Genomic DNA, 15,110 nt, shown 5'->3' on the forward strand with positions numbered 1-15,110 from the left:
GCCAAATAGTGACAAACACTTCTTTTCTGGCAACTAAAGATAGATGTTTTGAAGGTACATTTTAATTTAAACAGAAAATATCTTTTTTTCATAATTATAAACTAGAATGTATAATTCTAATTTTCTTATGACTTAATAAGAGCACAGTTGGTATTCCAAAGGTGTCAATGCTTGAGAGCTACAATAAATTCTAAATGCACTAAAGTTTTTGAATCAAATCTACCTTATAAACTTTTTTAGTATTGTATTTTTAAAAAGATTTAGGATTTTATTTAAATTTTCTGTGAGTTAAAATTTTATACATGGAAAGATGATACTATCTTCCATTAAGTGTTGAATACGTTTCTCCCATTTTATTTTTAATCAGATATTTTATAGAAATGAGCTGCTAGGAAATGCTGAATGTGAACTATTTATAGTACTTTGCTGTTCACAGGCAATGTTCTGAAACTAAATGTATTTTTGTTCAGTGAACATAAGTTTAGATTTTTAAAGTTGGTAGATAATTTATCTCCACTAATATTTTTTTAAGAAACTGTGAAGAGATTAACAGGGAATAATTTCATTTCAGATTTTACTAATATAGTATGTAGCTACAACTTCTTGAAATTCAAGTAAAGGCTAGACTTTTGCTTTGAATATTTTCCAGTGCTATTTCATTTTAGAAATAAGTGTTTGCCATTCATCTGCAGAATCATTTGACAAAGGGAATATTACTTTAAAAATGTTGAGATAAACCTCATTTTAAGTTCTACAAAAATATTTATCAAGTAGATGTATTATTAAAAAAAAAAATGCCCTGCTAAGGACTTTTTCCTTAAATAGTCTTAGAGGGTATACGATTTCTAGAACTTGTTTTTGTTAATATGTACTTTGATGTAAAGAACATATTTTGTATGCAAAACATAAAACTTGAGTATGGTTGCAAAACACTATATTGTTTAGGGATTCCAGAGAGCAGTTCAATGCTGAAATAACTTTCCAGTCTGTAGTTCCTATTGTGAATGAAGCTTTGCTTTTGTAATACATGAATAAAAAAAAATAACACTTTTCTATTGATCTCCATTTTTCTTCTTTGAAAACTAGGATCCAATTTTTTAGTAATTTTCCAGTATGTAAACTGTTAATAAATTAAGAAAAAAAAAAGAAAAAGTTTTTATGACTGCATTGGTTTGAATCTGTAGAATGCCTTACCCATGAGAAGATCGGTCACATGAGTTAAAGACAAAAACAGCTCCACGTACCCACATCTCATCTCATCTTCCTAGTCTTTCTGCTTTCCCGAGGATCCATTCAGCAAGACCCCTGTCCCCACCAGCCCCACCCTGAGGTTTCTGGCACAGAAACGAGGAAGCCTGCCTGCTTCTGATGCCTAATTACCCATGTCACGTCTGACAAATGACTGACTGAAGTTATTTCTGTTATGACAAATGGGTGTTTAGTATGGACTGTTGCCTTTTTTTTTTTTTTTTTTTTTAGTAAGTCTTTGGCATTTTGTAAGTCTTTGGCATCACTGGGCGAGAAAACATCCAGGAACACAAAATTGTTTTAGTTTGTAAAATCTTAACCAAAATCAGACATTTGATTGGAAGTTCAGAAGTTTTAATGTGGCTTTGAAAAATATTTCTGGACAATGTTGTCTTTCTCATAATGAAAAAAAGAAATAACATCTGATATGTGGATGGTTTGCTGAGAGCACAGGTATTTTTTGTTTCCATGTCTTAGGTCCTCCAAAATCTCTGCTTTGAGCCTGTTGAGTTCCTCTGCTAGGAGCTTCAAGTTGAAAGGAAGCACTTGTTTATCTAAAATGAAAAGATAGTCTCACAATTATTTGTGTAAACTAATCAGGTTGGGCTGTCTACATCAGGAAATGAATTTGAATACTTCAGACAAACCAATCAGATTATTCTGTTAATAATCACAGTCCGGTAGGTGTCCTATAGAAACAAAGGTCACATTCATGTGATAGCAAACAGATCTTTTCAGTACCTGGCCACGAAATGCAGGAGCAGAAAAGATAAACCTGAAAAGGATTTTCCTTGTTGTTGACAAGATAGTCGATTTAGAGTCTTTGTGAACTAAGGCAGTAAGGCCAAAAAGCAGAACTAGGCAATGACATTTCGGTTTGAAGCTGATAAATTCTAGCAGGGCCCTCGGATCTATAACCTCCTACAATGATGAAGATGTTCTGTCCTACCCCACCCAGCAGCCACCAGCCACGTGGGTAATAGGACTGAAATGAGACTGTCGTGTTATCAAGCAGCTTTGCTGAAATAAACTAGTAAACCATACACTTCACTCATTTAAACTACGATCTGATGTACCTGCAGGCACATGCAACTCTCCCCACGGTCCATTCGAGAATGGCTCATCGTCTCAGAAACCCGCGTCCCTTAGCTCCCACCCGCCTACCCCGGCCTCGGCCCGACCCCGAATCCCTAAGCGACCACTGACGTGCTCGTGGGGCTCCCGATGTCCTGCTTCTGGGCACCTCACAGGCCGGGACTCAGGCAGCGTGGCTTTGGGTGGTGGCTTCTTCCACTTAGCATACTGTTTTCAGGGTTCATCCTGGCCACCAGGAATAATGCTGACACAAATATTTGTGGACACATTTTGGTACAAACATATGTTCGCGATTCTCTTGAGCAGATACCTAGGAGTGGGCGGGCTGGGCCCCCCAGTAATGCCATCGAACCGTTTGAGATGCTGCTCGGCTCTTTGCCAAAGCAGCTGCACCACTTCACATCCCCACCAGCGCTCCTCGACCCCCTGCCCGGGGCCTGCCCTTCTCGATTCCGGCCGGCCCAGCAGGTGTGCTCCCGAGCCCTCCCTGAGGACTAGATAATTGTGTTTTCTTTATGGTTTGGCCATCTTTGTATCTACCCCGGGGAAATGTCTATCAGACCCTTTGCCCATTTTTAAAATGGGATCGTCTGTATCGCTGAGTGGGTGGTACCGGTCCTTCACCTCTTTTGGACACAAATCTCTTCTGAGCTAAAGGATCCGCAAGTATTTTCTCCTGATATGTGGGTTGTCTTTTCATGTTCTCTGGATGGTAGGAGAACTGAATTTTTAATTTCATTTAGGTATGGATCCAGGAGCTAGAAGTACCCCCCTCACATAAATTAATAAATGGACAAATAAAAGTGTCATTTTAATGGGTGAAAAATGAGTCAAGAGTGATTTGGGCATAATCCTATCCCCCTTCTTCCCTTCTCTTCATTGTATGTAGAAGGCAATAAAGGCAAACGGCTGGGAGAGAACTCCTACAACTATCTTTGTCTCTATTCTAATTATGCTGCTGTTTCCATTCCAGGCCTCTGGTTTCCAAACTCCGGACTGTAACCTACAAGTGAGATGTAGGTTGCAGGCAGCCGTTTTCTAAAATGAAGTCAAACAGAACGTTGTAGAGCTCACTCCACATGTGAGGGTTTTGTGAAATTTGTTGCTACGCACACATGTGTTCTTGTACCGCACTACACATGAGGGTACGAGAGAAAATGCGCTTATGGATCGTGGTAAAAAAAAAAAAAAGTATGAAAAATACCGTATGGTTAGTGTACTGTTTGCTTTTCCAACTTTCTAAGCTTTTGTAAAGGTATTAATAATCAAAGGTGGTGATGCAGGGAGCCTAACAGAAAGCACACACCGGAGGCAGACTTGACTCTGAACCGGGGCTGTCCAAGTGCCTTACAGCTGTTCAGCCTTGGGCTAGTTACTTGATCCTCCCAGAACCTTCATGTCCCTATCTCTAAAATTACACTCACCTCATGGGGACACTTAGCATATAAAAACTCAAGAAATATTAAACTAATGTTAGTTTTTAAATCAAAATTTAAAAATAGCAAGGAGTTCAATATTTAAAACCTGAAGGAGTTATGTTCTAGAACTAGCACATACTCCAAGTTCAGACTGAGGACACACTGAGCTTGCCCATCTGCCATGTGACCCCTGACCACCTCTCCCCATTCCTTCCTCCACCCAACTCAATGGCCCCATTTTTTGCTCTAGAACATACCAGATAACTTCACCTCTGGGCTTCTGCATTTGTGGCCTCTGTCTGGAGCGATCCGCCACCAGATGACTGCGTGTTCGCTCCTTCTGTTGATTCGTATCTTGGCTAAAATGTCATCTCTGAGAAGCCTTCCAGACTACCCTTAAAGAGAAGCTCTCCCATCACTCCGCATCGCCTTTCCCTACTTTATTTTTCTCCAGGGCACCAGCAGATACTCATGTATTTGTCTGTCTGTCTGCTCAGTATAACTTTCTGCTCCCTACTGATGCTCCGGCATCTAGAATAAAGCCTGGTCCCGAGTAGCCACTCAATAAAAATGTACTGGATGGACAAAGACCCTGTTCCAGGGGTCGGATATTTAGTTTTTATATAACCAAGTTGCATACTGAAACTGGAAACATGATGTGAACGTTAGGACTGAGAGCTAATAAGCCACCCGCTGTGTCAAGGGGACAGGAACAGCAGCAGCGTCGGACCAACCAAACCCCAGGCAACCACCCAGCATACCTTTTGCCTCTTTCATCGTCTGCGAGACAATCCTTCGGAGCGTCTGGTCGGCTTGATGCAGAACGTTAGTTGAACAAATAATTCTGTCTGTTTCCTATGGAACACAGACATTGTTATGGGAAGTTTTATAAGAGAGATGGCTAAAGTAGGACACGTATTTGATGGGACGAAAAGATCAGTGAAGGTGGCTTTTCTGTTCCAGTTGTCCTTCCCTAGAAGATGGGCCCATCTAGACCGCGGGTGCTGGTAAATGTCTGCTCACGGGCTCTCCAGCAACAACAGCAACGCACCCCATTTCCAGTGTCTGTCCGTGTCCCCAGTGCACGTGTTCCTGTCCTTGTCCACTTCAAGTCACCAACACCAGCGTGATGGCGACAGGCTCCGACATTTCTGAGAGTTGGACAAATGGCTCTGGCCAGCTGACGCCCCACCGCAGCCAGGAGCAGAAGCGGAAGTACCGCGGAGACACCAAGGCAGTGGCCATGCATTTTCCATATTTTACCCACGGTTTACACTCAGCTCAAAAAGACCCTCCTTCCGAAAGTGGTGCCTTCCCGTTTATGCTAAATGTATCCTGGAAGATTTACCTTTTGTTCCACATTGTCCTCAATATATTTTACTGGGTTCTCCAAAGCAGTAAGTAATAAATCAGTCAACTTCAGGCTACAAGAAAGAGAAGGAAAGATAAAATAAATCCCTATATCAAACGTCCTTTAAAAAAAAAAAACCAAAAACTTGTGTTTATGAACACTAAAGTGAATTCTAGAGGAATAACCCAAAGGCCCTCAGCCAAAGGGGGGGAAATGAAACAATTTGGAAGCTACCTTCTACTTTCAAAGTCCAAAAGTAGAAGCTTAAAACAAATTATAAGGCAAAAGAATCCTCTTATTTTAAAAAACATTAATTTCTTAAGACCCATTTCAATAAGCTTTGAAAAAGACATTCTCTCTTTTCCCTCATTAAGTGCTAAATGTTAGTCTGCGATAGCTCCACTTCATGCCCTAAAGGAGGCTACTCAGTCTGTACTTCTGGCCTCTGCTTGTTTACATGATATAGGTTAGAGAAGTTCCCCACTGGTCAAGGGGCCATGGAGGGCTGAGGGGGAATTCATTCATTCATTTAACGAGGTTTTACTGAGTATCTTCTTATATGAAAAATACAGACACTGTATGAGACACTATGTGCTAAGCAGGGGTGCAGTGAAACCCTTACCCTCTCTAAGCCTGGTAATGGCTACATTGTTTGTCTCATTACTTCAGCAAAAAGTTATAATTTCAGACAGTGACAAGTGGATGAATGAAGACAATAAACAAAGTGATGGTGTTAAGAGTGTGGCCTGGGGGCGCCTGGGTGGCTCAGTGGATTAAGCCTCTGCCTTCAGCTCAGGTCATGGTCTCAGGGTCCTGGGATTGAGTCCCACATCGGGCTCTCTGCTCAGCAGGGAGCCTGCCTCCCCCTCTCCCTCTGCCTGCCTCTCTGTCTACTTGTGATCTCTGTCAAATAAATAAATAAAACCTTAAAAAAAAAAAAAAAAAGAGTGTGGCCCGTTAGTCCAACGAACACTCCTTAGTTAGGATGGGCAGGAAAGTCAATCACGCGTAGTAAGTGGGAAGGGTAGAGGGGCCGGCAAGTACAAAGTCCCAGAGGCAAGAACAAGCTCCTCCTGTTCATGGAACAAAGGCCAGTTGGGTTGAAAAGCGGCAAAGGGGGAAAGTAGTAGGATATGAGTTGGAAAGTTAACTGGGGTGAGAACACGGACTTTATGGTAAGGAGCCTGAATTCTACTCGGAGTGCAGAGGGAAGCGCTGAAACAATTTAGGGCAGCGGGAGTTAAACCTCAACTTCAAGACGATCTTTCTCAAGCTGAAAAGAGCCAACTTCTGGAGTGAGTGAGATTGTGCTGGGTCCAAACCATGGGTCTGCCACTTACTACTTGGATGTGTCACCTGGCTTACCTGCCGGTCATCGCATCTATAAAATGGGGATAATTCTATTTATCCTCAAGAGTTGTTTGTGGGGATTGAATGAGATTAAACATAGGAAGCGTTCAGTACATGCCCAATACAGAGTATCTGCTCACCAGCCGTTACTGTGAGTAGTAACACTACCAGCGGCAGTGGTGGTGAAGTAATATTTTATAGAAGCCTGGAAAACCTACGCTTGTCAGATAATCTTTCAACTTCTAGTACAAGGCTACCAGGCTTCAAACAACCCCTTCACTGGTGCTGTAACTATTCTGGACATGTGAAAACAGGTGGCCAAGCTCCGAAGACCCAAGACAAAACAGACTGAGCTAAGCGTTGGCAAAAGCATGGGAGAAACACTCTTCCTTGCTTTTTTTCAAGAACTGGCCCTCCCTGGTCTCAGAGCATTGAGAACATTAGGCCACTCTCATGGGATAGATACCTGGATGCCTCAACCAGCCATTCACTTCCAAAGGAAAAAATTTCAAGTATTCCAGAGTGAGCAGTAATCAGCTGGTTATGCACCTGCTCAAAGTTTCAGGATATTAGAAGTTAAAATTAGAAACCTCAGCAGTCGCTTATTTCGTAAACCTATAAACAACAGTCACTTAAATCCAATTTTTTTTTAGCATGTTCAAGTATGTATTAAGAAATGGGTGGAAACAATATCTTGGAACTAAACATTTTGAGGAATGAATTTAAAAAATTATCCTTTTAAAAATGACTGATCTGGGGCACCTGGGTGGCTCAGTTGCTTAAGCCTCTGCCTTCCGCTCAGGTCATAATCTCAGGGTCCTGGGATTGAGCCCCACCTTGGGCCCCCTGCTCAGTGGGGAGTCTGCTTCTCTCTCTCCCTCTGCCTGCATATCCCCCCTACTCATGCTCTCTCTCAAATCTTTAAAAAAAAAAAAAAAAACTGCTGATGCCCCGTGGATAACAGTTAGGCGGGGGCTGAGGAAACGTGGAGAATGCAGCTCTGGAACTCTGCTGTCGGACACAACAGCCACTAGCCACAAGAGGCTATTTATATTTAAAGCAATTAAAATAAAATTTTAAATTTCGGCCCTCAGAGGCACTGGCTGTGTTTTAAGAGCTCAACGGTCACAGGTGGCCTGCAGGCACTACTCTGGATGGTACAAACAGAGAACATTTCCATCATCAGTGAAAATTCCATTAGAAATGTGCTGCTGTAGAACTCCCAAGACACAGACCATGGACGGAAGCACTAGCACTACAGCCCAGAAACCTCACATACATGCAGCAGTGTAACGACAGGGAGGTTTAAGGCAAAATTCAGACTCTGCCCCTTCCACCCTTTTTCTTTCTAGAGGAAAATGACCAGGCAAACTCTATAGACTGTGCTAATGCTGTAGCGAGAGTTTCAAAGATGCGCCCTACTCTGCATTCCCTGCTCTGATCTCTCACGACAACAGAATCTTAACGAGAGTCCACGTTTGCACACAAACTCGGGTTCACATCTCAGCTGCCGCAAGCTTGAGGACTCTGGGCAAAGTAACTTTCTCACTCAGTTGCCTCCTATCCATAAAGGGAAGACAACATTCTCTCTCCAACGCTTGTGGAAGGATTAACCAAGGGGACATGAGTCAAGCAAGGAGCACAGCTGGCCGGGCTCAGGGAGGCAGCCGGTGAAGGTCAGCTTTGTGTGGGGTACCTGGCCTCAGGAGAACACGGCATACTCTGAATTGTGAGGCTGTTGTGTTCCCAAGCGTTTTTCCCAGGGTTGGGCTTTTCTATCTTTCTTGCCATCAGGTGGATGGTCTCGGCAGGCAGAGCCTGGGGTCTCTGATCATTCCTCTGCAAACAGGTCTCGAGAGAACAGTCTAAAAAGAGCTGGCAGAAGCCTAATGAATCTGAAAATGTTAAACCACAAAATTACTGGTGCACTGTTTTTTTCCAAAATGTGACATAAACAAATTAGACAAATGATACCGGCAGCAGCAGGAAAAACAATTTGCAAAGCTGAACATATAACTTCAAAAATTAAGTAAAGCGATACTAACTTCCCCATCCAATTAAATTCTCTCTAAGAATGATAATGATTTTGATACGCAAACAAGTATCTGTGTGTAAGAAAAAAAATGTTTGAATTACATTTCCGAGCCAGTTGGTAGACTTCGTATCTCATACTTTGATAATAAAAGTTGTCATCTAAAATCAAAAACAAAGGTCTAGAAACAGCAGTCTTCGTTAAGAGATAGCAAGACTGGGTTTCCAGCACAGCAGAAGATAACAGATCTTGATCCTTTAAGCAGGTTATAAAATCCTCCCACATGGCTGCAGTCCTGTTGGGTGGGGCAGACATCTGACACGTGTTCATGACAGCCATCAAGAAGTATTCTAGATACCTCAACAGTTCCTGTCGAAGCAATTTCCACTGTGATGGCTGCAAAAGATGGAAGAATGACAATTTATGCCGGGCTCTGGCCAGCAGGGTGGTCACGATTAACTGCCACCCACTGCACATGAACATTTCAGCTCACAGCGCTGCACCATTTGGAATTCTCTGAGCACAACCTGTTCTGTCATGCCTCTGTATCTCAGTATATATGGTTTCCTCTGCCCACAAACTCCTACTCCCTGATGTTAGTCCTCTAAAGTCTCCTCAGACTCAGTCACACAGGAGGCAGCTCAGAACCTCCCTTGCCTACGTGGCCTCCTGCTCTAGCAGAGGGTTTAGGCATTTGTTTTCACATCTCTATTTCTCTGCTGGATCAATCGTCCGCTGTTACCCTCCAGGAGAAATGAGGAGCCAAAATCAATATCCTGCTGAAATAAAAATAGTCTGGCTTAGATGCAGCTATGCTGGTTTGCCGTTGAAAGGAGGAAAGTTGTGGACAGAAAAGATCAGCTGAAAGGTGCCTAGGTCAAGATGAAAAGATTTCAGGCTAATAACAGAGTTGAAATGGGATGGGGGACGACAGAGAAGGTAGACAGAAGGGAAGATAATAAATAACTTGAGAATACAGGTAATCTTGTGCTGCTCAAGGACTGTGGATAGCAGGGACAGAGTTATGAGGTCTAGGCTGGAGAAAACATAGGAACACCAGAAAAGGATCCCTCTCCCGCCTGTCCATGCTCTGCCACATCACTGAGATTACACCATATACAATAAATACATCGCCTAAACCTACTGAAAAGGAAACAAGATCATTTCCTAGAAGGTGAGATTTCCTACCCTTGGTGACTAGATGAGTCCCATGGGCTTGTCTGTAGGGAGAAGTGGAAAAAAATATAATAAAAGTGAGGAAAAAGCCCAGCAATACAATCCCTATCAACAGCTTTCAGCTTTCCCTCAAGTGGTGAAAATACTACCGTCCAACTAAATCTAGTGCTGTCCAGGACTTGATACCGCATTTGCCTCACAATTAAACAAGAATAGTAAAGTATAGGGGCGCCTGGGTGGCTCAGTGGGTTAAAGCCTCTGCCTTCGGCTCAGGTCATGATCTCAGGGTCCTGGGATCGAGCCCCACATTGGGCTCTCTGCTCATCAGGGTGCCTGCTTCCCCCTCTCTCTCTGTCTGCCTCTCTGCCTACTTGTGATCTCTGTCTGTCAAATAAATAAATAAAATCTTTTTTAAAAAAGAACAGGAAAAGTATATATAATCTTGCTGGAGCAGTCCAAAATGTTTCCATCCAGCAAATGTACTGTATTTGTACATATATATTTACAGAGTGGAATCACATCATATTTGCACGTTATTTACGTGCATCCATCTACACTAGGGTATTAAACGACAAATATAATTTAATTTTTCAGAATCTGTCAAAGGATCTGCTCTAGAGTGAGAGTGAGATGGGAGACATAAATCTACTCTCCCCCCCAGAGCTCTGTTCTTATATGCTTCTCCAAGGGGATGCACCTCACTGTACTGAGTGTGATTTGAAGGCCTAAAGTGTGCAGTTGGAACGTACAAGCTGGCCACTAAACAGAAGCCCATTACTTCGTCTGTGGCCAGTTAAGGAACCACCATCTTTTCCTATGCCGGCCGAGGCAGGTTCACCCTGAGATGAACGAAGAGTGAGCTTCAGAGGCCAGACCCTTCATTTGTACAGCCTACTTTCTACTATCATGGGAGGGACCCCAGGAATTCTGTTATGTATAATTCTGTATCCTTTTTCTTAAAAAAAAATTTTTTTTCTGTAAATTGTATAAACTTATAATAGACCCACAAAGATTTGCCCGTGGCTGGATGTTAAACGGGCTGTGGTTGACATTTTTAAGAGATTCCGCCCCTTCCTAAGACCAATCTTCCTGAAGGATCTTTCAAGAGCATTCCTGACCACGGGGGTGGGGGCTCCCTCTTGCACGCTGACGACACCTGCGCTGTCTTGAGCCTCCCTCTGTAGAACGGACAGTACAAACATGCCCCGCAGAGACACACAAATCTCTACAACGAATTACTCTAAGATGGAGTCAGCATGTCCCGTGTTAAACCAACTCCACTTCTCCCGAATCCGGGTCTCTCCCCCTCTGTCACGGGCGCACCTCCCACACTAGGTGTAGTGCCGCATTTAGAGGGACCCCCGCCCCCTGCTTCCTTCCACGGCCGGGGTCTCGGCCCCGCCCCCTCCGTACTGACCAATGGCCGCGTGCTCGCCTTCTCCAGGAACGCGTCCGGCATGACGTCATCATAGGTGACCACGCCGACGGCCCAGCCCCGCTCCTGCCGCAGGCGGTGGCTGAGGGCGCGCGCGAAGGTTGACTTTCCTGCTGCCGGCAGGCCGCAGAGAAGGCAGAGGCCTACCTCCCGCGGCCCCTCGCTGCGCGCACCGCTGGCGTCCTCGGCGGTCTTCATGCTGTCGCGGGAGACGGAAGGCGGCGGGGAACTCCGTCTCCGGAACCGTCCGCCCAGCGCGCACGCGCAGTGGCTGTGCCGCCTGGGGCCGGGAGGGAAGGACGGGAGCGTCTTCCGATCCCCACACGGGGCACGGTCCGGCGGGCTCCGCGATCTCCTCGTGGTCACTGGAACCGCTGGTGCCGAGCTCTTTGTGGGGGGAGTCTTCTAGGCTGGGGACCACGGCAATGCGTTTCCTGACTCCTGGACATTACCCAAAGGGTCAGAGAGTTGGATTTAAGTGGTCACATTTATCCTCCCTGCTGGAAACTTGCAAGCCATCGAGAATTGCACCTCGGTTTCTTTAAGGCGAGGTGCTTGGAAGATCCCGGAAGAGACTCTGAGCGTCTTCCCCCAGCGGTCTTTGAAAGGTCAATTGCTGTTAGAATCTAAGGCGGAGCCGACAGTCCCACGCCCGCGCTCCGCTGCCCCTCCTAAATGCTACAGGTGGAGGGCGGGGTAAACACTGGTTACCGCGCCCGGAGTTGGCGGCAAGTGTGAGGTGGTGGAGGCAGGACAGGAACATCCCTAGACCTCCGTTCCAGTGTATTCATGCAGAGGACCGTAGGTATTTTAGTGTTAAAGGAGACGTACAAGGCTGTGGGGAGGTGGAAAATTCCTTGTATGGAGTTGTGATGTAGAGAAGCTGAATTCGGATTCTAACTTTCACCTTATTTTAAAGGGGATTACTTCTTAGTCACAAAGTGGTGTGTTCAAAATGTGTGCAGAGGAGGTTAGAATCAGTAAAGAGGGGAATACAATCAATAACGCAATGTTAAATCTGACACAGTTTGACTACAGAGGATGTACACATACATTTTCTTTTGAAGGTGAGCCGTGGGTTAAACATATTCACTTCAGGATTTGGTCATCGGTCCAGTGCAAGAACGAGAAAGGAATGTTATGCCAGTGGGGCAGCAAGCCCACGGTCCCCAGCTGAGAGTGAGTATGGGGGTGGCTGCTGAGTCAGAGTGCCCAAAGCTCAAACGGGGTTAGCAATGAAGATACAGTACTTTGGGCAGAAATCTAGTTCATTTATTGAGCCTGAGCAGGTAGCTGTTTAGGACTTTAAAAGCCTTGCTTACTGACCTCTACCTCCTTTCCCTTTCCCTCCCACCTCAGCTGATTTAAGGAAAAAGCTGATTATACTAAGAACTTTGGGGAGGGAAAGGACCCAGACTTTCATTGCTGGTAGATCTAGTACCTATACTTAGACTGATCTGATCGTTGGTGTCATTGCAGTAGTTACAGGGGGCAACAGATGGGACCAAAAAGCAATCTCATCCTCAAGAGACATTTGTGGCCCATTTTACCTCACATACAAACATAATTTGAAGGGGGACAGATCCCTCCTATTTAGGATGTTAAACTTGATTTAAATCACTCTTAGATTGGTCGTCACATGGCACTTGAAGTGCTGCCTGGATTGTCCTCATCCCCTTCCTTCTGATCCTCAGAAGCAAGGTTGGTCAGTCTGCTTTGAACCCGGGGTGAGACTGCATGACATGCCTCCCCTTCCTAGTTCTAGTCCATCAGTTCTGGCCCTCAGAGCCCTGGGCATTGCCCGGGACCTTTGCTGGGACCAAGTATCACATAGGTTGTAGGAAGTGCTCAGCACCCAATTTCAATTTTTGCCTCAGCTAATTGTCCCATGTTGGAAGCTTTTCATTTGTTTTTTTCTCACGAGAGCTTTCCATTCATTCTGACTCAGCTCCCTCTTCCAAAAATGTTAGATGTCCTTAAGGGGAACTCTATTCATCTGAGAGCAAGTGAACTTAAAGAGCTATGTGTGACTCCTCTGGGTTTCAGTCTCCTGATCTGTATGAGTAAAGTCTGCAAAGGGGTGCTTAGAAGCTGAGATTCCACCTTCTGACATCCCCGGTATCTTCAGAAGCAGGTGTCCTCTGGTTAACACTGTTTCCTGCCGACTCAGCACTCAAGTTCTTCAGTTGCTAACAGAAATGCTAACAATCTAGCCTGACAAATCCCTGATTTCCTTAATCATAGTCATGGGCGTAAAACCTCACTCCTCACCTCTTTTTTTTTTTTTTTTAAGATTTTATTTATTTGCCAGAGAGAGAGAGTACACACAAGCAGGCAGAGAGGCAGGCAGAGGCAGCGAGAGAAGCAGGCTCCCTGACGAGCAAGGAACCCGATTCGGGACTCGATCCCAGGACCCCGGCATCATGACCTGAGCCGAAAGCAGCGGCTTAACCAACTGAGCCACCCAGGCGTCCCTCACCTCTTTTGCCAATTTCTTTTTTCTTTACTAATTCCTAGAGCTAAGCCTTCTGGAACTCCTTTCTAGTCAGACTTTTAAAAATACCTTGACCTGGGGCGCCTGGGTTGCTTCATCTATCAAATGTCAGAACTCTTGATTTTGGCTCAAGTCATGATCTCAGGGTTGTGGGATTGAGCCCCATCGGGCACCTCGCTCAGTGGGGAGTGTGAAGACTCTCTCTCCCTCTGCCCCTCCCCTCTCAAATAAATAAATAAATCTTAAAAAAAAAAAAAAAAAGTACCTTGACCTGCTTTACCTTAACCCAAACATGGCATTGCAAGCATGACATTCACAACCTTTCCAAACTCTCACTTCCCATTACTGAGATTAACTAAGACATGTTATTCCATAAGCCAATAGACATTTAGTAAGTGCTTGTCCCCTCAGCTGCCACCTCCTCAGAGGCCTGTGAAAACGAACTTTCTCTGCTCTCCAGCGAGGTAACTGTTCATACCCATTTCAAAAACTCCTGTAAATTTCAGGCCAGTGTAAAACTTGTGAGCTTACTGGCTCCTTTTCTATACTATCAGTATCATTTCCAGTTGGATCCTCTTCACATCACCAATCTTATCTTCCTATTGAGTTTTTTAAAAACTTAACATAGGTAACCTAAAATGTCGAGCCAGATACTGAAATGTTACCAGATCTGGAACTAATCTTACAATATGTAGTGTTTTTCTGATTTCTCAAAGACCACTCTGCCCCTCGTATGGTGAGGTGAGTAAATGTGGTATGTGAAAGCGTGTAAATGATCTACTGTACTGAAAAAGTGGGTACTTAGACCAGAATAATCATTAATCTCATTAACTCTAAGAGCCACCAAAATGGCTGAGGAAAGACCACAGGTACAAAAAGCAGTTCTGCTAAGATAAAGGAGGATCTGGGGCAACATCTGATTCATAGTAACAATGATGGAACAAATCTCAGTGTCCTTTGTGGTTTCTTAAGCTTTCAAAAGAACTCCCTTGGAAGAAAATTCCAATGAGCTTTCTCACTATTTCCTTACTTCCTACGATTGTTCTATGTTTTAAATAGTTAAAAAGATGTTTAAAACAAACTCAATAGTCTAATAAATGAGCTATATTTTAACACTGTGAAAATTACTCAATGTTTGGTACTTGCGTACCAGATACTGTGTTAAATGCTGGGTATCCACACGTAAAGACATCTTCTGCTGTTAAAAAAAAAAAAAAAAAAAAAAAAAGCTCATAGTTTGAGGAAAGTGAGAAAAGTACAATGTCCACAGCATTTGGAGATAAATTTAACTATCAACTAAGAAAATTTACCTTGGCTGTTCACGTTATATCATATATAAAAGTACAGCTATCAGAAGTAAAACTGGTATAAGGATTTTATAGTTTCCCCTAATCCTGAAATCCAGTATTATAACCTATCCCTGGAGGAACATTAACGTATCTCAAAATTCTGTAATTTTGCATAAAGATGGATACTTTTTACAGGAATATTAAAAAATGAGTTATGAGCAT

General features: G+C 43.9%; 1 protein-coding gene across 1 annotated transcript; it reads right to left on the reverse strand.

Moving 5' to 3' along the window:
* Window positions 1-924: 924 nt before the first annotated feature.
* PSTK (phosphoseryl-tRNA kinase) lies at window positions 925-11,681 on the reverse strand. Its single transcript, XM_080822406.1, has 6 exons — window positions 11,088-11,681; window positions 8,599-8,890; window positions 8,159-8,357; window positions 5,110-5,185; window positions 4,523-4,616; window positions 925-1,802 (listed from the first exon to the last, which is right to left on the reverse strand). Exons 1-6 carry the CDS (start codon window positions 11,301-11,303, stop codon window positions 1,603-1,605), a joined length of 1,077 nt encoding a protein of 358 aa, XP_080678532.1. The 5' UTR covers window positions 11,304-11,681; the 3' UTR covers window positions 925-1,602.
* Between the last annotated feature and the right edge of the window lie 3,429 nt (window positions 11,682-15,110).

The sequence above is a fragment of the Martes martes genome (genome assembly GCF_963455335.1).
Source record: "Martes martes genome assembly, chromosome: 14".
Classification (NCBI taxonomy): domain Eukaryota; kingdom Metazoa; phylum Chordata; class Mammalia; order Carnivora; family Mustelidae; genus Martes; species Martes martes.

Bases quoted from the DNA above. Each gene is read 5' to 3' on its own strand.
- PSTK (XM_080822406.1), bottom strand. From the start codon at position 11,303: ATGAAGACCGCCGAGGACGCCAGCGGTGCGCGCAGCGAGGGGCCGCGG. The intron at 8,358-8,598 runs GTAATTCAAACA...TAACATTTTCAG, and splicing joins CTACCAACTGGCTCGGAAAT to ATTCATTAGGCTTCTGCCAG. The intron at 4,617-5,109 runs GTAAATCTTCCA...TGTGTTCCATAG, and splicing joins AGGACAATGTGGAACAAAAG to GAAACAGACAGAATTATTTG.